General features: G+C 36.3%; 3 protein-coding genes across 3 annotated transcripts; 2 read left to right on the plus strand and 1 right to left on the minus strand.

Annotated features, from left to right (window-relative positions):
- The first annotated feature begins 50 nt into the window (after positions 1-50).
- mgr (prefoldin subunit mgr) lies at positions 51-5,377 on the plus strand. The gene is made up of 4 exons (XM_028181485.2): positions 51-299; positions 578-820; positions 1,643-1,797; positions 3,528-5,377. The coding sequence occupies exons 1-4, from the start codon at positions 231-233 to the stop codon at positions 3,622-3,624; spliced, it is 564 nt and encodes a 187-aa protein (XP_028037286.2). The 5' UTR covers positions 51-230; the 3' UTR covers positions 3,625-5,377.
- Positions 5,378-11,995: 6,618 nt separating this feature from the next.
- Ggamma1 (guanine nucleotide-binding protein subunit gamma-1) lies at positions 11,996-12,723 on the plus strand. Its single transcript, XM_028181488.2, has 2 exons — positions 11,996-12,130; positions 12,215-12,723. Exon 2 carries the CDS (start codon positions 12,304-12,306, stop codon positions 12,514-12,516), a length of 213 nt encoding a protein of 70 aa, XP_028037289.1. The 5' UTR covers positions 11,996-12,130; positions 12,215-12,303; the 3' UTR covers positions 12,517-12,723.
- On the minus strand, positions 12,716-16,374 carry Drep1 (DNA fragmentation factor-related protein 1). The gene is made up of 3 exons (XM_028181484.2): positions 15,574-16,374; positions 15,358-15,493; positions 12,716-14,461 (listed from the first exon to the last, which is right to left on the minus strand). Exons 1-2 carry the CDS (start codon positions 16,050-16,052, stop codon positions 15,379-15,381), a joined length of 594 nt encoding a protein of 197 aa, XP_028037285.1. The 5' UTR covers positions 16,053-16,374; the 3' UTR covers positions 12,716-14,461; positions 15,358-15,378.
- Between the last annotated feature and the right edge of the window lie 6,475 nt (positions 16,375-22,849).

Below are 22,849 nucleotides of genomic sequence, written 5' to 3' on the forward strand. Positions count from 1 at the left end.
TTTCATAAAAATCAGAATATAAATTAAAATAAGACATAACTTAAAAGTCTTAGTTACCAGGTCATAAATCCCAAAAAAACAAATGTAATCTATGTAATTCATTCAACGTAAAAATTTTGATAATTAAAAATAATCAACAAAATTAATCAAACTCCAAAATATCATTCAAATTTCAAATCAATTTCGAATAATTTTCTAGAAATTGAATATAAACTTCACAATAAATAAAAATGGAAGGAGACGGAGTAGAACCCTCGAACCCTAAGTCGTATTCTGGAATACCAGAAGCTGAATTTGTAGTAAGTACTAACTATTATTAAGTAACTGTAAAGTTAATTTATTTATAGGTTTTCCACGTATTTAAAATTGTTCAGCTCCAATGCCCTGGGCGTCATGCATTTGGAGGTTATGGCGTATTTCACCTGTTTCAAATTCCTTGTAGATTTTGCCTAATTTACATTTGAAATTGGAAGCCTTGTAATTTAATGAAATAATAAACCATAATATTACAAAAGGTCGGGGTTCAAATAAATCCGTCAGTATAAATGTATAGAATATTAACCTCACACTTTTTAAGGATAATGTAGACGAATTTATGAAATCACCGATCAATGCTGAAGGAGTCGATGTAGTTTTGAAGAGTCTAGATGAAAAGCACCGTAAGTATAAGGTGATGGAATACACGTTGGCTACTAAAAGAAGGCGATTACGGCAACAAATCCCAGACTTAGCGCGGACAATTGAAGTAATTGAAAAATTAAAAGAACAAAAAGAGGAAGTAGAAACACAGTTCCTTCTTAGTGATCAAGTATTCGTGAAGGTTTGTTACAATTTTTTTTTCTATCAATTGTCATTATTTAAGAAAAACATGTATTGGATGCCATCTTTATCCTAATTAAGCTATCAACCAACCCTCATGATTGAACTGCATTCTTCACTGGTTATGAAACACCACATAATATTTTTTATGCAACAAAGTATTACTCTTTGGGTAACATTGTTTATGAATAAAGCATAGTGCTTAACACTTTTCACATAAAACACTGAGCACCAACACTCCGAGCCCCAAAATGAGTGTCATTAAAATGAAAGCATGAAAATTTTGTGGAGAATCTGGGTCTATTCATGAACTCTGTGTTTCTTGTTTTCTTCTGTGTCCTAGAATGATTTCCGAATTCCTTTATCTAATACACCAACTAAAATATTTTTCCTACTTACACCCTGTCTGTGATAATACATGTCTCTCTTAAAACAAGATTTGAAAAGAGATGAGCTGCAACTCAGCTTAATTCTGCGGTCATTGAAGTGATCTTCTACTAATGTGTGAGACACTGAAAATTTGAATTCATAAATCTAACCCTTTATATGTTATGTATGTTATTAATAGCTTTTTAATACATTGTCCATGATATTTTCATGAAGCATTATCTGATGCTACATGTGTGTGTGTTAGTGCAGACTGTAGAAACCAAACCTATCTGGAATAAAAACTGCAATCATTTTCCCCCACGCTTATGTCTTCTCTCAATTTTTTTGGTTTGTCATCATCTTTAAACATAGAGAATCAATAAATTAATAATCAAGAGTTATTTGCCTCCTTAATCTTATTAGAGAATAATTTTGTGTTGTATTTAAATTTTAGGCTAATGTACCACCAACAAAGTCAGTATGTTTGTGGCTTGGAGCTAATGTAATGTTGGAGTATAGTCTTGAAGATGCTGAAAAATTACTGACTACAAATATGGAAACAGCTCAAGAAAATTTAAATCAAGTAGAACATGATTTGGATTTCTTAAGGTTTACAAAATGTTTTTTAAAAATTAATAATCATATAACATTCACAGGAAGATCAATTTACACCATTCAGCTCACTGGATCTATTTGATCATTATTTTTATGGAATTATCTATGTACATGACATATGTATAATATAATCTGCTTACATGAGCTCACAACCCCATCATTTGGTTTTAAGTGGACTGTATGTAGTATTTAATTTGGGCCGACACATACAGCGAATGGCATCACTTTCTAAGCACTGGCATATGAACCTGTGACCATCTAATGATTGAAGTCGTGGTCCACTAATGACTTCAAGTTCGGTTTTTGCATTTGCCGAAATTCCTCCCCAAACTGTCATGCCAAAAGAAACCCTCTCTTCTATCCATTGAGCAAAACGTTTTGCTTGTCTTCGGTACACCTTATTCCTTCCATCATTCCCACATAAAGTAATTTTCGATTCGTCGATAAACAATACTTGGCTCCACTGTTGCTGAGACCACTGCAAATAAGTTCGTGCAAACTAAAGGCGCGATTTTCGGTGAGCTCGCGTTAATTTGCGCCATTAGCTTTCTTTTGTGGTACCATGTTACGTTCTTTAAGTCTCCTTCGAACAGTTCGAGGGCACACAGATACTTCATGGAAGTTGCGTAGTTGATTTTGTATCTGAACTGAAGTCAACTGACGGTTTCTCAAGCTGGTCGTAAAGATAAATCGGTCTTGCCTTTCAGTTGTCACACGAGTTTGCGGTCTTCCTTGACGACGAACGAAGCCGCCAGTCTCTAAGTACCTTCTATAAGCTCGGACAATAGTACCGCTTAAATTCAGTTGTGCACTCACATTTCTTTGGCTATGCCCGGCCTGCAGAATAGATAGCTTGGGTGGCAATTTCAGGCCGAGTATCCATATTTTTTGGTCAAAACTGGCTATAACAAATAAACAAAGCTTAGACTAGCCTTTTCATGGAACCAATAATCAGAAACATCAATAAAAAAATCCAACTTTCGCGAATGAAATAGTTTTCTCCTCCCTTGGATTGTTGAAAACAATGAACAGACTCGAATTTTCTTTTTTATAATTCTGAATTTGAAATTTAAAAAAGCACACGAAAAAGATGGCCAGTAAATTAGTTTCAAAACTGCATAAAAACTTATTGCTCCACCTAGCATTAATTTTTAGTTAGGAACCGTTAAAACTTAAAACACTAGGTAGGCCGATACATGTGGGAGTATCACTACATAGTATAAAACAAAGTCGCTTTCTCTGTCCCTATATCCCTATGTATGCTTAAATCTTTAAAACTACGCGGATTCTGATGCGGTTTTTTTTAATAGATAAAGTGATTGAAGAGGAAGGTTTATAATATGTATAATAACATCCATTAAATAGTGGAGAAATCAATAATAAAGTACAGTTTCCGAAGCGAAGCTTTTTTTTTCCTACCTAAGCTGATAGCCTTGAGAGGCTATATCAGCGTCGCTTTAACTAGTAGGTGAGCTCACGGGGCTCAAACCTGATGACGTTGCTAACACGAACCCTAGCAAGAGCCGTGCTTCACAGAATCTACCACCGGATCGGAAACGCGACCCACTGAGAAGATCCGGCGAGAAACTCAGTGGGCTGTGTCTGAGGGTTTGAGAAGCGAAGCGAGGGCGGGTCGCTAGTTTAATATAATCTCGAAAAACAATATCTGTCTAATATAATTGATGTTATGTTTAAAATTAAAATTAATTCGGATTTGTTTACAGAGATCAGTGTACCACTACCGAAGTGAATATGGCTAGAGTTTACAACTGGGATGTGAAGAAACGCCAGGCAGCTTCTGGTCGCATTACCGCTTGTTAAGTTTAACAACAACTGAATGTGTTGACTGCTCCAGTATAATAGATTCATTATGAATACAAAACACATTTGCAAGTATGCAATGTCATGAGGAACTACTACAGCAATGTCTAAATGAGTAACATATTTATAAAATTGATATTAACCCTTAATCAAACACGGAACTTTTTGTGAGATAAATTAAAAGTAAGGTTGGTTTTTAAGTAAAATAGGTCCGTAGATTCCAAAAATCTTAGTGGAATTTCGAAAAAGTGGAGGGAAGGGGGTGTTTTTCGGTGGGAAATTATTTCCCCTTATTCGTATTCGCAAACACAAAAATCGCCAAATGGGAAAATAGTTCCCGTTATCCGTTACCACTTAAGATTGTTTTGGAGTATTTTTTAGACTAGTTAGTACCTCGGATTTGCCACAGATTTTTGTAAATATTTTTTTTTTAGACAATAAAAAACAATAATTATTCAGAAATATTTCATTACTTACTAAGCTTTACAAAGATACAATTAATAATAAGTACTCTTATACGTATAACATATATACTATGTTTGGATGAGATCTTTGTCCAGCAGTGGGACAATAATAGGAAAGAAAAAAACACAAAATAGGTTAGATAAATTACTGAGAAGGAGCAGCGTGAAAAGATTTAAAGCATATTTTGGCACACAGGGCTACTTGACACGTTGAACACTGTATATTGGTCCTCTTTTCTATTTTTTTCGTGCTACAAAACCTGCATCTCTTATAAGTTTGTATTACGTCCGGCATGTGAATACCCACATTCATCAGACGGATTTCATCCGGCACTCCGAAAACTCCACCTTTTTTGTTTTTATAAACGACACTTTGGATGTTTTCTTTTCTGGTGGTGTAGCTATTGATCAGTGAACGTGCTAAACGCAACCTGAATTCGCGATGTCCATGCAGCGTTGGTATATGTGTATGATTGTAGGTGATATACGCATTTATTATTGAGGCGTCAAAAAAGAAAAACAAAAGTCTCATCCAGTACTTCCTTGACTTTCTGTCTGAGCATCTGGTTGGTCTAGGTGTACAGAAGGAGAATGGATACTATTTTCGTAACAAGGATCGTCTTCTTCATCGCATTCGGACAAATCTGAAAGATCCGCTAAATTTTCTATGCATATTTCGAGTTCTTTCTTTGAGAGTGGTATTTTATTTATTTTTTCCATTTTGAAATAGCTGAAAATCATAAAAAATCATATATAATAACAAAATAAAAAAACCAAAACATACAAAGTGATTCCCATTGGACAGATAAACATTTTATATATATAGTTTGAATTTTTTCATGTCAGTAACAGACAAGGGGAAATAAATTCCCACATTTTAAATAGTATATTTTTCCGTCAAATTATAACGTTATCAATGTTATTTTACAGCCAAAACCTTGAAAAATGAGTCTAGTTTAAGTTGACAATAAGTTCATGTACTTACCAGATTTTTTTCTTAACAATTTCCAAAAAAATAACGTTGCACTCCGACCACTTTCAAAAAAACGGGCAATTTTTGACTTTGACATTAGCTCACGGCGACATAAACTAACCGTCACTAAAGTGCTGCCAAACAAAAAAAAAAGAATTACATCCGAGATTTATTTTGTTAAGACTGGTATTGGTCAATGTTGCTGTTTATGAAAAAACAAAGATTTTTGGAGGTGGGAAAATACTTCCCGTTATTTGATTAAGGGTTAACTAAACTAATGGATGTTTTCTTTTTATTAAATCATATTAATTTAAAATATGCATTTGGTTTCAAAACCCTAATGTAGTTCTGTCATTTTGGCTTATAGAAGAAAAGATTACTACACTAAAAATGTGAATTTGAAGAAGTCAGCATGGTCCAGTCATTATTATAAAGTCCAATGCGACTGAGTGACTGAGACTCCAACCTAGTTTCTCAAGTTGAATTACCGCATTCACGTTATTTGTTATTGAATATTTCAGGAGATTTCTCGCTATTCGTGCGGAACCTCTATATCCATTTATTGTTAATAGTCCCGGCACCGATCATAAATTACACACTCAAATTAGGCCAGAACACGGGAGGTCTATGATATGAAAGCGTTTGACCCAAACTATCGCTCAGAGATGATGACACGGCTATCGTGTATGTCTTCACTCACACAGTTTTAAATATCAACTTTTTTCTAAATTAGCATAACCTTTTCGGATTAAACAAATAATTTAAAAACGTGTAGTCGTCGTGTTGGACGGTTAAATTTGAGGGGATTGGGTTCTTTAGGTTGATGAGGGGCTATTTAAAAACACAACTGCTTCATTATAATTATATTGCAGATAGCTTGAACACTTTTACAGCATTATACAATTATTATCTTTATATTTTTTATAAAACTATTACATGTTTCTCTTGCCGTGTCTAGATGAGAAGTTCTGACATTTTCTTACAAGAATACAATGATCTGTTTTTAAACATTTAAAATAATTCTAATATTCGAAATCTAATCAAGTGTCAAGTGTTGCCTGCCATTACATTTAATATACAAACTCTAACACGTCGTCACCGGATAAGAGTTTTTTTTATGATTGAGGAATTCCTAGTGGCCTGGAAGCCTTTCCAATTTAACCAGGACATGTGGGCGAGCAAGGGCTGAACTAGGAGTGGTATTTGCTTACAACTACCCGAGCGCCTCCAAAGGAAACCTAACAACTCAAGAATAGCTGCTTCGTGACTGAATCTACTACTGGATCGGAATCACGACCCACTGAGATCAGTAGGCTTAGTGCGAGTTTCAAAAATCGAATCGAATGACTCGCATCGAGTGTACGCTCTTCACGGTGAAACGTGCGGAGCTCTGAGTGCGAGTTACTCGATTTGCAGGACGTTTATTCATCTTGAGAAGCAATAATTTTTTCTTTTATATTGGTAACACGCAAGGTTTTTTTTAAGGCGTTTAATTGAAATGCCAAGCTTTCTAACGATATTTATAATTAGTCGGGTAATGGGTAATGTACCTGTGCTTAGTGCGAGTTTTTTTAATTACTCAGTCGATGTTAATGTTATGTTTAATTTGTGTGAGTTTGTATCAGTGCCACCTAGTGGTAAGCTTATGAATCTCATTTTGTGGGAGAGAGAAGGTTTGTTTATGTTGCTGTCTCATGTATCGAATAGCTTTACCGAAGTGAGGCTCTCGATTATTGTATGTGCGAGTGCGAGTTGCAAATTAATGGATTTTGAGAGTATTTCTTCACTTTCAAGCAAGTTAAGTAGTCACTAAAAATTTTGCCGTGAAACCAATACAATATCAAGATTTTTTCTTTCGTTTTTAATAATAATGTTATTTTTTAAGGTTTTATCTATTCTAATGGTTTATACACATATATTTTTTCGGTTAGAAAATTTTATAGACGTCTAGCTAGTTGTAAATACATATTAATTCTTTGCTTTTTCATTTAATTCTTATTAAATCATTGCTTTTTTTTAAAGAGTTGTTTGATGAGAGAGAGAGAGCGAGATAGAGTTGTTTTTTTTTTATTGCTTAGATGGATGGACGAGCTCACAGCCCACCTGATGTTAAGTGGTTACTGGAGCCCATAGACATCTACAACGTAAATGCGCCACCCACCTCGAGATATAAGTTCTAAGGTCTCAGTATAGTTACAACGGCTACCCCACCCTTCGAACCGAAACGCATTATTGCTTCACGGCGGAAATAGGCGGGGTGGTGGTACCTACCCGTGTGGACTCCCAAGAGGTCCTACCACCAGTGAAAGAGTATTCTTTATTGTACACAAAATGAATAAATATTGTGAAACATTTTTTCTTGGTCTTATCGCTAAGAGTGATCTCTTCCAGACAACCATTAGATGGGCAAGAATAATTTCGAAATGAATTGCACACTGTGTATCTATCTATTATAGAAATATATACACACACGCACATACACACGCGCACACACACACACACACGCGCGCAATATACATATTTACAGGTACATACGTACAGATTTATATTTATAAATTATATAGAAATTTGAACAATGTAATAATAATTTTGCTTCTTTACACATTTATAAATAAGGATGGATGCTCGTAATAATTTTAGTATATTTGGGCCACCTAATGAAGATCATCAACACTATTACCGTAAATACAATCATTTTATAAACGTTCAACGGGTAAAAGATTAAACCTATGTAAAACATAATTTCTTTAATTAAAAAAAGCTGCAATAATTACCTATTCCAAGATTAATTATGTTAAGTATGTCTAAATATGTAATTACAATTAAATAAATTCTATAATAAACTTCTAATTCTAATACTTCTATTAAAGTTACTAAAAAAATATGTTTATGCTGGGCAGTTTTCGTGTATTTTAAAGGTTACGCCATTACGGCAAAGTTTGTTTACGAAATTGCACCCTTAGAATGGAAGTGGTATAACTAAAAAATTTAAGATTCGTTTTATATTTCAAAACACTTATGTATTATTATTAAGAACCTACATTTTAAGTAGGTAATACGTGCAGCAAAAATGTTGGACTCCTTTTTACGAAAATTGCGCGGACGGAGAAGTACGAAATTTCCCACACTCATAGAGAATATAGAGAAGTAGTGCAGATTGCTAATTTTTTTTTTTAATAGTGCATAAACAATAAAAAAATAAACTAAATGAATAAAAAAACCTTACACACATTACCATGTATTTGACACACACACACACACATGCATTTATACTTTTTTTGTTTATTGATTTATCAATCTGTGGTCAAATTGAGAATAGATTAATATTTTTTGTCTTTAATATTATTTTTCTATAATGTAGCCTTGGCGACATAGAGCAATGATTATTATAGAAATGATGATAATAGAAAGGTGACAATAGAACTATTATAATGTTCAAACTTAAAATTTAAATAAATTATGGTCAAATTTCGACCACTGGACTACCATTAGTAGATAATAATAAAATCATTTATTGCCTTTCACACTTCTTCTTCTCTGTCGTTTCCTCATTACTGAGGGTCGTGACCACCTTGGTCCAGTTTTTGCACCAGCTTCCTCCAATGCTGCCTGCATTCGGCCTGCTTAATGGCGCCCGGGACGCTGGTGTTTGTGGCCTCCCTGATAATGTCCGTCCACCTGGTTGGCAATCTTCCTCGACTTCTCTTTCCTTCCACGTGACCTACAACTATTAATTTTTCCAAGTTCTCAGGATTTTGTCGGGCCACGTGTCCGAAGTACTTGAGGAGACGCTGCATACAAATTGCAGATAGACGGGTCTTGACGTTTAGCTCCTCGAGAATTGACACATTTGTTCGGCGCTCCGTCCATGATACGCCCAACATTTTGCGCCAACACCACATTTCAAATGCGTCAATTCTCGATCGGGTACGGCCGATTGTGATTGTGACAGGGAGGTGATCAGGAGGGCCCAGATGTCAAAATCAGCCGTGAAGCGATTGGAGAAGATTTGGAGAAATCGCAGCATAAGCAAAAAAACTAAGATAAAGCTCATGAGAACCCTTATCTTCTCCATATTCTTGTACGCTTCTGAGACGTGGACCCTCAAGGGCCGTACCCGATCGAGAATTGACGCCTTTCACACAGATTTAGATTATTACAGGCAGCCTACAAGGAAACAACAAAAAAACAAAGCACTATTATATCATTTCTGGCAAGCAGCTCAACATTTGCACTTGTATATTATTAATAGGAATTTTATTAAGAATATTGACAATTTATGAGGAATTTGACAAGTACGGATTAGTTATAGATATATGTAGTTACATATTGTAAATTAAATTAGTTTTATAAGTGCAATAAAAAATAATTTAAATGATAAAATGATAAAGCCATACCTTTTTCCAATGTGACGATTAGAGGGTATCCTATTATTCTTTTCTATATTATTCTATCAGCTTATAAAATTAAACAGTCTCTTTTAGTCTAGAAAAAGACAAAGTACTCTTTCTGTCTTTTTCAAATAAAATGGCATGCCTTAAAGTGTTTAAACCGAAAAACTAAAAAAATACAATTATTGTATTACAATATTGAAGTTTACCAGAAACTAAGAATTTTGGGTTGAGCCACTTTAATTCTAAAGGTACAAAATAGTATTGAACACGTGACATTACCCGAATAATTTTGAAAGTAGTAGGTTCTCATTAAAATGCTGTTAAAATGCGTTGTATTTCATTTAGACGGTCTAATGCCAAAACATCACGTGCTACCAATATACGAGAAATAATATTATTGCTGCTCTCGGTGATTAAACGCCCTGCGAAGCGAGTAGCATATCTCAACTCACACTCACAATTCTTCATTTTTCACCGTATAGAACGTAAACTCGATTTGATTTTGATTTATTCATTTACAATTGAACAACTAGGAAAAAAAGGTGAAAAGACATTTTGGAGGGACCGCGAGGAGCTAAATTGTGTGAATTGTTTTATTTTGTCTATTTAATGTTTCTTAGTTAATGCGTATTTAATATTTCTTCGTGTATAAGTGTAATTTTGAGACCGTCCTGGCTTAAAGGTTAAGGCGTCCGGTGTATTCGTATCTTGCAATGCACCGGTGTTCTAATCCCGCCGGCGGGTATAAATTTTTCTAATGAAATACGTACTTATCAAATGTTTACGATTGACTTTCACTGTAAAGGAATAGCATCATGTAATAAAAATCAAACCCGCAAAATTAATTTTTGTAATTACTGGTGGTAGGACGTCTTGTGAGTCCGCACGGGTAGGTATCACCACCCTGCCTATTTTTGCCGTGAAGCAGTAATGCGTTTCGGTTTGAAGGGTAGGACAACCGTTGTAACTATACTGAGACCTTAGAACTAATATCTCAAGGTGGGAGGCGGCATTTGCGTTGTAGATGTCTATGGGCTCCGGTAACCACTTAAGATTAGGTGGGCCGGGAGCTCGTCCACCCATCTGTGCAATAACAAAGTAACGTGGGTTTATTAACTGTTTAGTATCTGTGAAAGTGCGAAAATTTAAAAAAATTAAACAAAACCGCTGGACGTAGCTTCTCGAAGTCTTCGAAAAGGTCCACTGAAAAAAATCTCAGTATATAATCAGCATTTTGCAGAGATTATATTTTATCCCATATTATCTGATCTCATTTCATTTCATTCCATGCCAATTGATTAATGCTTCAAATTAATCAAATCCATTTCACTCCATATTATCATTTTTCATTAAAAAAAATTAGGTTCTATGGCATGATATTTTTGCCTCTCTAGTTGGAAAAATAAAACTACTAAAGAAATAGTCGATCGAAACGTTAAAATCCACTAATTTGTAACACGCACTCGCACAAATGTCATTCGTAGTACTCATTTCGGTAAAATTACTCGGTTACGAGATCACAACGTTAATATGAACTCGCACTCACAAAATAACACCGAGTACGTTTGCCGCTAGGGGCGCTGTTCCAATTGCATACAAATTTGAGCAAACTGGCTCGCTAGTGAGAACGTTACAAAACTCGCACTAAGCACACCGGCGAGAAACTCAGCGGGCGACTATGGGTGGACGAGCTCACAGCCCACCTGATATTAAGTGATTACTGGAGCCCATAGAAATCTACGACGTAAATGCGCCACCAACCTTGAGATATAAGTTAAAGTCTCGTATAGTTACAACAGCTGCCCCACCCTTCAAACCGAAACGCATTACTGCTTCATGGCAGAAATAGGCGGGGCGGTGGTACCTACCCGTGCGGACTCACAAGAGGTCCCACTACCAGTAATTACGCAAATTATAATTTTGCGGGTTTGATTTTTATTACACGATGTTGTTCTTTCATCGTGGAAGTCAATCGTGAACAATTGTTAAGTACGTATTTCATTAGAAAAATTGGTACCCCGCCTGCGGGATTCGAACATCGGTGCATCGCTTCATACGAATGCACCGGACGTCTTATCCTTTAGGCCACGACGACTTCAAGAAGAAAGTGAAACTTAAGGTGATTCCCAGTGCAGTCTTTTAGATTGATTGAAACAGGCTTAAGATTCGGACCCAATAGTGATAGATAGACTCGAATCGAAGGATAAATACATTTGTAAGCCAGGTAGTTCGAACACACTGAGAGGACTCAGAGGAATCCTATCAGTTGTACTCTAATTCCTGCCCTTAATTATTTGCTTGAATTCTGATAAATGACTACGTCTTTTAAATTTTATACTGTTGGGTGTCAGATTTTTTTTGTCTCTTTGCTATTAATACTTGTCAAGTAAATTTTTTGTTGTTTAAAGAATATGAATGATGTATCCGCGAGTTTTCTTTTTTCAGTCCTTCCAGTATACCTCAGCGCCCCACAAACTAAAACGGATCAAAAAAGCCAGTTACCAATGGCCGGAATTAAATGTAAAAACAGTCTGACCCTGAGTCTTTCTAGGTGCATTATCTATGGGGAATCCATTATGTGTTTATATAATCTATGGGCGATCTGCTGCCATTAATTGACTTTGACAATTTTCAGTAAATCTTAATTTATTATCCAGAAAAAATAAAATCCTCGGGTAAGTATGTAGTATACTTTTTAAAAAGTTCCTAATATAAATAGGAAACATATGTTCTGAAATTAAAGTATACTTTTTTTGTAGGTGACTCACAACGAGTGCAAGGCGACGCCCAGTTTCAGTCCTTTAGTTTTGCTTTTGTTTTCAACATAGGCCTCTCGGACACAGCCGTAATGGATATGATGGTATCAACGTTACAGCAGCAGCGGGCTGTAACTGAGCAGCTCCGCAGAGAAGCAGCAATAAAGAGAATCCCGGTATCTGTAGCAGTTTCAGATATCATCAAGTATATCAATGAACACGAGCAAGAAGATTGCCTTTTGGTTGGGTTTTCGAGTCAGAAAGTAAATCCATTCCGTGAAAAAAGTTCATGTACTGTCCTTTAAATTATCTTTACCCCGAATATATTTGGAGTCACCCATAATGGAAACTTCTCTAGTTACTAATTTATTATTAACGTTTAGATTATTTCTGTTTCCATGATTAATATATCCGATTTCGCATTTTATTGTTAATTAAAATGTTCATGGATTGTGTTTTGATGTTTGTATTAAATTTTGATGTATTAAAAAATAAATAAAGAAATTATGCAATTCAGTGTTTATTTGTGCATCAAATAAAAAAACAATATTCTGTTATCAATTCCACAAATTAAATTTACAATTCCATTACAATACAACTTGTTTTGTGTTAAACATTTTACCACATTGATTAACCCATAGACATCACAACAGAATATTTCCACGTACTCTGAGACTCGTCAGTCTCAATTATTATTACACTGTCAGGTTGGCCCACCCTTATACCACAATACAAGATTGCTATAAAGTACAAATGGACACAGTCATGGCACATTTTAGACTACACTTCCACTAGTACTTCACAAATCTATACAGCAAAATATTTTAAAATCTTGCTATCGTAAAAGTTAATTAAAATAAAATAAAGCAACAATCTAAATTAAACTATTTGCTGCACATTCCAGTTTTTCGTAGGAATAAATTTGCCACAGTCCACATTTTATAAAAAAAACTTAATCTATTTGGTGTTTCAAATTGTATTCAGATTATACACTTTACACATTTATAATAAATTTGAACCATATTTATTATAAACCACTATGCAGAATATTTTTATTGGGTAGGCATGTTAATCAATACTTTGCAAACAATTTAGTATTGTTGACATAGGTTTTAGTGTTTTTTTTCACATTTTTAGTGCACACTTCTTTTACAATTTACAACTACATAGTATAATTGTTGTTTAGATTTGAAATCAGAATAGAGGAATAAGAACATATACTAACAGAATTCACTTATTAATTTCTGGTAAACAACCCTGCTCTAGCTCCTCAATTTTCATAAATTTTTACAGAAAACATGATTAATCATAACATGAATACCTAATATTATTCAATGAATTTTTTTTTGTTTTGTTGTTCAGAAATATGTACGGTGCATGTTTCTAATGAAACTGTTTGACTCTTACATTTTTTTAATAAAACAGAATTACTTAATTTTAACAAAATCGTATATTGTTTTTCCTACTGATATTTCATATGAAGGGCAAAGTGAAACTTGGGATTCTGAATAATAAGTAACCACTAAGATTACAAAATGGTATAGCAGTGGATAGAACAGAATTGCAGAGGAATTTATTCAATAATTGTAAATTTTGAGCAAATTTGGAATAAAATAATGCATCTTAATCTAAGGGTAAAACTATATAAAAAAAAATTTACCAACTATCAGTCTTTTAAATTGATGTTGATTATCAACCTTGTGGCAAATCGTCTCTCAAAAGTTTACAAAATAAAACATTGTGACATAATGATGCAGAAGGCCTTAAATTCTTAACACTATAATCTCTTTTCAAAACAAACTATATTACCAAATGTTTATCCAAATATGGATCTCTTTAAAAACTATACAACTTATGGTTAAAATACCAAATCATACCCATTTGGTTAAAAGTATGCAAAGGTCACTACCGAATTGAATTTTATAGTAGTGAATGAGAAAGTAAAGACAGAGAGCAAGAAATCATTTAAGTCTCATGCATATCTATGTACACATGCCTGCCTACTTAAGATTATCATCACTATCATATCAAACCATTATCCACATATTAATATTATTAGCTCATATTCATAAGATTAGCGTTTTAATACTACAATTTTTATTTATGTATCGTAATACAAACATTGTTTGATATTAATAATAATTGTACATTAATATTCCAATAGCTTTAATGCTGGAATAATATAATACTGTGTACAAATAACTTTATCAAAGTTTAGATTAATAAGTTCCGTCTTGCCTGTGTGCAGACCTGTAAAAAAGTTTACATTGGTTAAAATTTCTAAGTATGGGAACACAATCACTTGTGCAAGTTCAATCTTGTGACTTAGGAGTTTATGATTAACATGGCATTGAATCACAGCTCTCATTTAGCACAGTTTTAATAGTCTATGAATTTATTTGGTTGTTTAGATACTGTATCAATTATTGAGTGTGTAGGCAAGACGGTGTAGAGGAGGCATGAATCTACTATAAAATACATTTATTAAAAATGCTTATGCATTGGATGAACAGTACCTCAAATTACAAGAGTATTGCTAAATTTTTTACTTAGACTTACTTAGAAACTTTCAGGATTTTCAACCCTGGTCAATTGATGGCTTAAAAATAACTATATTGTAGTGACATTGAAATTCTTTGTGTAGAATATGCACATACATTAATGTTTTTGTCATAACACTGTTTCACCAAGACAGTAATCATTCCTCTAAACAAAAAAACTCAGCCAATCTATTTACATCTATATCTTACAGCTATTTTGCAAGATAAATAGCTTCTTGGCAATATTTAAGCTTCATGCTTTTTAACTGTGGATAAAGTGTTCAAACATTAACAATACTATAAGTAGTCTATTTTATTACTTGGAAAGTTTGGTGCCTATATATTAATTCACATACAAAGTACAAAACAATAAAACGGGAGGAGCAATCATTACATTCAGATTTAATTGTTATGATTCTAGGCAAATCTAAGTAAACATTTTGTTGTTTTAAAGCTGAAATACTCTGGCATTTACAGAGAGCATGCATGTCACCCCACGTACAAGCCATATTATGAATTGTAATAATAATATTTGTAAACTTTTGAGATTCACCATCCCCAAAAAGTAAAATGAGGGTATACAATGAAAAAACTTCTTAATATTACCAGATGTTCAACTGGGTTGATTTAAACCCTCTCCTGCTTTGGGGAGGACACGTCTTCTGGACCATTGGAGACACTCTGATGGTATAATTTTAGCAATTCCATAGCATCTTGGGCTTGACGTTTTTCCAGAAGAATTCTAAAATTGAAATCAAGATAATTTAGTAAGTCAGCTTTAGGTTTCCATGTAGCAACAAACTATATGTGAATTATACATGCCTTCCAGATGCTTCTTTAATATGTTCCAAAATTATTCTATTATCTCGATCAGTAACAATGTCAGCCAAGCTGTCAGGATCCATATCAGATAACAATTCTAGGTCTTGGCCTCCAAGCAACGAGATGTGACATAGGTTATGCTGCAGTCGACCAACAAGACTCGCCACTTGCTCTTTATCACCCAAAGCTATATCATCGGTCTGATCTAACGATACCTGACACTTAGGCATGTTCGGGACCCACTTTTCATTTCCGTGCAAAATCATGAGGGACGTGTCTGGGTCTAACGTAGAGAAGTATTCTTCATCATCAACTTCTGTACCATCTGATTCCAATACAACAGTTAAATTTTCAGAAGGCATTCCTAGCTTTTCCGGCACTTTTGTGAGTAAGTCTTCAAGCGACATAGCGACAATTCCTTTCTTCTTTTCGCGATTAACATCGCAAATTTTATATGGTTTGTTAATGTCGTTTTCCATGTTTTTTTGATAATATACTGAACGTAAAAGAAGATTGTTTACTTATTTCGATTACAAAGTAAAAACAGATGATGAAATCGCGATTCCCAAGAAACACTGTTTGACAAGGGTTGAAATATTGTATTTTTTTTTGTCTAAAGCTTTTCGGTAATTGCCAGCATACAAAAAAATCTAGAGTTGAATTTGCCACTTCTTTAATCACAGACGAAAAACGATTAGGTACTCGAAAATCAAAATCGCATACAACTAACGACTGTCTCCCACAGCTTCGCAAATGTAAGTCTGGCGCTTTCGTTCGTCGGCCAGACTCGGAACTATCGCGAGATGCTACTTGACTGCCGAGTAATGTCGAGGTTTCCCGACCGAATAACACTATATATGTAATGCATATTATAATTATGTAAAATTTTATGTTACAGACTAAGTTCTCGACTAAGGCCCGACTATATTTACTCTACATCAAGCTTCACTGTTTCTCAAGTAGAATAAAAGCTTTGACTATGCTTAATTTATGTTTAAGCGTTCTCGAGCTAAGGCTCTCTTGAGTAAGCTCAAGAAACGAACTATAAAAACTATATTTATGTAAAGATAGTATTTCAATAATTTGATGCCTCCAGATTTTTTTTGTAAATAAATAAAAATAGTAATAAAAATGAAATTAACTACGTTGGAACATACCTTAATGGTATCCTTAACCTTTTATTAACTTTTTGCTAATATATTCTAATTTTATGTTTCAATAATTTTAAGCCTTTAGAAATTTAAAATAATGAATACAGCTACTACACGAAGTAGTTTTCAAATAATCTTTACACGTGTTGGTAAGTAATCGCAATATTACTTACCACCATTAGAATAGAAATGAGGGAGAGTGAGAGAAGGTAATATAGTGGGATTCCATTGGAGAGAGTAGATGCAACCTTGCATTGAAAATACGAGAAACTGGACACTGTAACATAGTACAATTCATTCGAAATGAGTAGGTATTACCATTTTTTACTGTAGTAAATCGTGTGACTTGTCGTATTGCGGCTGTTCATCCGCTTAGAGAAGAATATGCCTTTCAATTTTAACAATTTATTAAATTACGAGATCAGCTGTAGGTATCTCGCGCGAAGGTTAATCTATCCCTCCCGACACTCACTGCGGAAGTTCGAGCGTGGAAGCTCCAATCTCGGCGTGCCGTGCTCGAGGCGTGGTCTCCCCGCCTGGCGGACCCGGCCTACGGGCAACGGACCGTCGAGGGGATCTGCCCGGTCCTTACGGACTGGGTGAATCGCGACCGAGGACGTCTCACCTTCCGAGCGACGCAGGTGCTCACGGAATACGGCTATTTCGGCCGCTACCTGCACCTCGTCGCCCGGAAGGAGCCGACGCCGAAGTGCCACCACTGCAGTGGCTGCAACGAGGACACGGCGGAGCACACGCTCGCGTACTGTCCCACTTTCGCGACATTTTGCGCGCTTTCACGCTGTCCGTCGTGGCTACGATGCTCGGCAACGATGAGTCCTGGTAGGCATGCTTGACTTCTGCGAATCCACCATCTGGCAGAAGGAGGCGGCGGAACGGGAGAGGGAGAGCTCTTTTTCCCTCTCGGCGCCGTGCCGCCGCCGCTGTGCCGGGGGTTGGAGGAGGGCGTTTGTCCAGCTCCGGCTCCTATGAGGAGGCAGTCTCCTCCCGGTGATGGTCACGGGGCAACCTAAGGGGGTTGAGGCTTCGCTGCGCGCTGCCGTGACTCTAGCGCGCTGGCACCAAGAGGACAGGACGACGCGTCAGCGGCTGCGGACTGCGATGCGGTCCGCATTGTCGTCGTCGCTGTCGTCGCCGAACATACTGTGGAAGAGCAACCCGGTCGGCGATGTATCGTGTTCCACCCGGCAGGCTGGTTCTGGCCCAGCGGGGTATCCCGGAACACCAGCGGCATCGCCCGGGCGGCCTGGTAGGGCCGCCGTACCGCGGTGACCGACGTCGTTGGTCGTCTACATTAAGTCAGTACACGACCGTGCCGCGTTCCTACTCGGTCGACTCTACCCCATGATCTGCAAGCGAAGTAAATCTTTATAACACTTTACAAAACTTGCATACGTTCTGTCATTACCTATGCAAGCGTAGGGTTTACTCACGCGGCTCGACACGCATTAATTCTCTCTAGATCATCCAATCCTGTTTCTGCAGAATAGCTGACGGAGCACCAGGGTATGTGAGAAGTAGATCTTCACGACGACCTAAATCTAGAATCAATACGCAAGTATCTTAGAGAAGCGCCAGAACGCTGCGTTTAAAAATCAACGCGGCACGATAACCCTCTTATCGTGGCCACCGCTGATTACATATCCAACCCAGGCGACGAGTCAAAACAAAGCACTCTCGGTGCTTTTTGGCTTTTCAAGCACCGATCACAATCTTCGTCGAACTCGTCGACTCCGACGAAAAGTTCGACGAGCGAACTAGCTCATAGACACAGCCCAGTGAGTTTCTCGCCAGATCTTCTCAGTGGGTCGCGATTCCGATCCCGTGGTAGATTCTGCGAAGCACTGCTCTTGCTAGGGATAGTGTTAGCAAACTCTCCCAGGTTGAGCCCGTGAACTCACCTACCGGACGTAGCGCGTGGCTGGAATAGCCTCTTTGCCTACCAGCGAATAGGTAGGGAAAAAAAGTGAATCAATTCTCCAGGTGTGATGTACGCTTCGCTTTATTGAGGATTCCTAGTGTTTTGGAGGCCAACTAATCTTATAAACAATATTATATGTATAAATTAATATTAATGTGAGATATCGACCTCATATTTGTGTTGTCCATGGTCTTCAGTGTTAAATATCAGGTGCACCATGGGCTCGACTTAATCTCTATAGTTACAAACAAAAGTCATCAAAATTACTCCAATACTGAACACTGCTCGAAATATTTATACCATGAAATTCAATTCAATAAAGAACGACTACCAAAGCTAAATTTCATATGAGTAGTATATGAAGGAATGCAATATGTGCAACTCTCTGGCCGCAATTGAAATGCACGTTTCTGTTATGCCCAAGTACTTTTCTGTAAACTGTTTAATTAATTAGTGAATTATTCGATAGGCTAGTGACGTCAATAATCTTGGTTTTTTGTAATGCATTTACTTTGTAAACAGGTATTTAGTAACATGTTATTTTTGAAAATTATTTTTATTGTCCTTGTAGGCAGCGATCATACGCCCTACCTGATTGTGAATAGTTACCGTTGCCCATGGACTTCAGCAATGCCAGGGGGAGTACCAATTCGCTGCCTAAACAATGTAACAATGCTCTGGCCAACTTTTCTAGCAACTATTGTATGAGTTTTCTTGTAGACAACTTCTTGAATTATTTTAAAATCCAACTACTACTAATCAAAGATCTTTGTGTGTCGCAACCAACCAATATGAATAATAAGATTACATTAATTATTTCAAAGTGTGTCTCAAATTGCCTTGTGAACATGTCTGTGGTTAGAAACTACCTATAGGTATAGAACTAGGCATACCTGCAAGGGCGGTCACGGGTCATGATCGGTCACAGAACGGCGCGACAGCCGAGGATCAATAATGTGTTCGCGCTGCCTCGCAGCTTACTTACCTGACGTAGCATGCAATTTAAACTCACAAATTGTCTACCCAATTTATCTTAGTCGTTTTTAACTATTATTGAGTTGTTTAACAACTACAAACTTCTTTTATATTATTACGATAGGCACAAAAAAAATACTTTGATTAAGCTACGAATATAACAGTAGTAGATGATGAAAGGCGATTGCAGCAGCAGAGATGCGAATGTTGCGATGGATGTGTGGAGTAACGAGAATGGATAGAATACGGAATGAATATGTTAGAGGAAGTCTGAAAGTGGCACCTGTGACAGAAAAGCTGAGAAGTGCGCGTCTGGGATGATATGGACATGTGATGAGACGAAATGAAAATTAGGTTGGTAAGTAAATGTTAACTATGAATGTGGAAGGATATAGAGGAAGAAGTAGACCTAAGAAGAAATGGATGGATTGCGTGAAAGAAAATATGGGTAAGAGGGGTGAGCGAAGAAATGGTATATGATAGAAGAGTATGGAAGGAGAAAACATGTTGCGCCGACCCCAGGTAACTGGGAGAAAGGCAGGATAATGATGATGATGATAACAGTAGTAGTTTAATAGTATAGAATATAATAGTAATATTGATAATATTTGCCATATGAGATAGATACTAACAAATTTTGGCAAGTTTACATTGAGATTGTAAAATATCGCAATTTAAAAAGTATGTTCAAGCATATTTTTTAACTAAAACATTTATGGAATATTATATTTAATAATTTTTTATATCGATTTAACATATGACAGTTTTTCTCACACGTCAAATAAATGTGTTATAGTTTTTAGTTTAAGAAAAGTTCACAAGAAGTAAATGGCTAAATATTTGTAAACTTAATTCACTTTTAATGTGAAGACGTGTCCTGAAAATTATGGCTGCTGGTATAGTGGTATCAAACGATGTACTGATACATAAATTCCGCATATTGTCAGCCTATCCTCCAGTGGTGCTCCTCGTGGCTAAGGATCGTGACCTTCTTCATCAATGATTTTCAGCCTTACGATGTTATGCCTTCTCATCCTATCTCGGCTACTTGGAGAGCATCGTAGGATCTGAAATCACGTATTTTTTTTTATAGCTTAGATATTTGGACGAGCTCACAGCCCACCTGGTGTTAAGTGGTTACTGGAGCCCATAGACATCTACAACGTAAATGCGCCACCCACCTTGAGATATTAGTTCTAAGTTCACAGTATAGTTACAAATCAAATCAAAAATGTTTTTTTTTTATTCAACATAGCGTGCGGACTCACAAGAGGTCCTACCACCAATAATTACGCAAATTATAATTTTGCAGGTTTGATTTTTATTACTCGACTAGCGACCCGCCCTCGCTTCGCTTCGGAAACATTAAAACACACATGAAACCAAAAAAAAAAAAAAAAATAGCTTATGTTCATCAGGGACAATGTCGGCTTCTAATGGAAAAAGAATTTTTCAAATCGGTCCAGTAGTTTCGGAGCCTATTCGAAACAAACAAACAAACAAATCTTTCCTCTTTATAATATTAGTATAGATGTTATTCTTTCACCGTGGAAGTCAATCGTGAACATTTATTGAGTACGTATTTCATTCGCCTGAGATTCGAACACCGGTGCATCGCTCAACACGAATGCGTCTTACGTCTTATCCTTTAGGCCACGACGATAAAGTGCGGATCTGATCAAACAATGGACAGCGGCCCTGCGATCTTTCTGCTTCCACTTTGCCAGTAACAGCCAGTTTTTCAATATTACCTCCCATATTTCTTGGCTGACTGAAGTACTCTAGGATTAAATTAATAAATTCTCTTTGGCCAGACACTAGCAAGCCTGGTTTTTATTTTGAGTTTAGCGAGTATGGATGCGTCGCTGCAGTCCACAGGATCCGTAGTATTCTCCAACATATATCGAAGATATCGAGCCGTTTGCTGTCTGCAGATTTTAGGGTCAAAATTGAGAAAACGAGGGTGCGCACAAGCTTTGTCTCGAAAGATATATTATTCTATCGTCAAGCTTACATGGCATACCGCCATTTCAATTCTTCTACGCTCGACTGGTTCACAGTCTTTATTCGTGATGGTAGAATTTGGTGTCACACTGTCTCTTACTGTTGCGAAACAGTTATACGCAAGTTTGAAGGGGGGCATATTCATTGCACAATACATTTCAGACCTAATATCTCAAGGTGTAGAGTGGCAATCACATTATGATTTATTGGTTCAAGTATATATTTATTACAGTTTACGGTTAGGTGTGAGAGCATACAAACATATATTACAAGCAATTCAATATGAGCAAAAGATTTTAGCCGTTTAAGTAATCAATAAGAACAAAGCTTATTCAAAATATAATTCAAAGTCATGACCAGACTAAGATAAATTACTCAAAAAATGTATTTTTAATATCATGTTGTTGAAAAATATTAACTTTTACAGTATGTTTCCCGTGCTATTAACTATACTTACTTATGTAGGCACGGCAGAGTATAATTCAAGAACTACATCATTTTAACAAAACTTAGATTTTCTCAAAGATAAATAAATGCGTTACTAGCATCTTTTTTATTGCCCTTGCAAGCATACGTGCATACGGTCCACCTGATGGTGAGTGGTTACCGTCGCCCATGGACTTCAGCAATGTCAGGGGCAGAGCAAAGCCGCTGCCTGCCGTTAAGTACTCTCTACAAGCCTCGTTTGAAGAAGGACATGTTATAGCGCTGGGGAAATACCGTGGTGGGAAGCTCATTTCAAAGCCGCATGGTACGTGGCAAAAAAGATCTCTGGAAACGCATTGTGGCTGAACGCAGTGGCTCCAGGTAGTATGGATGAACTCTGCTCCGGTGGCGGGCGGTGCGATGGTAAAAACGAAATGATGGAATCATCTCATTGGCATTTTAAAAGTCTGAGGTACTTAAATTGAAAAAAAAAACAATTATATACTATGATAACAATGACAAGGTTATATTTTACAAAAAGCCGAAAATAAAAAGTAAAAGATGTAAAAAGTACCAGATAAAAATTGTCTGAATCAAAAGATTTGCAGAAAAAAATCCGTATTAGTAACTGTTAAACTTAATTACATGTGTATAATTTATGTTAACCTTCACATTTTCATTTCGCAATTGACACTGAACAAAATAATTTATTTCATAAATGTTGAATGGCGACGGGACGGGAATGGCGACGTCTGGTGAAGCGCACCACCACCCGAAGTGA

This window comes from Bombyx mandarina, chromosome 23 (assembly GCF_030267445.1).
Source record: "Bombyx mandarina strain Sakado chromosome 23, ASM3026744v2".
Lineage (NCBI taxonomy): Eukaryota > Metazoa > Arthropoda > Insecta > Lepidoptera > Bombycidae > Bombyx > Bombyx mandarina.

What these genes read in the sequence shown, in the direction of transcription:
- mgr (XM_028181485.2), top strand. Translation starts at nt 231, where the DNA reads ATGGAAGGAGACGGAGTAGAACCCTCGAACCCTAAGTCGTATTCTGGA. An exon ending in TACCAGAAGCTGAATTTGTA is followed by an intron (nt 300 to 577) that starts GTAAGTACTAAC and finishes ACACTTTTTAAG; the next exon opens with GATAATGTAGACGAATTTAT. An exon ending in CATGATTTGGATTTCTTAAG is followed by an intron (nt 1,798 to 3,527) that starts GTTTACAAAATG and finishes ATTTGTTTACAG; the next exon opens with AGATCAGTGTACCACTACCG.
- Ggamma1 (XM_028181488.2), top strand. Translation starts at nt 12,304, where the DNA reads ATGGATATGATGGTATCAACGTTACAGCAGCAGCGGGCTGTAACTGAG.
- Drep1 (XM_028181484.2), bottom strand. Translation starts at nt 16,052, where the DNA reads ATGGAAAACGACATTAACAAACCATATAAAATTTGCGATGTTAATCGC. An exon ending in ATTAAAGAAGCATCTGGAAG is followed by an intron (nt 15,494 to 15,573) that starts GCATGTATAATT and finishes TTTCAATTTTAG; the next exon opens with AATTCTTCTGGAAAAACGTC.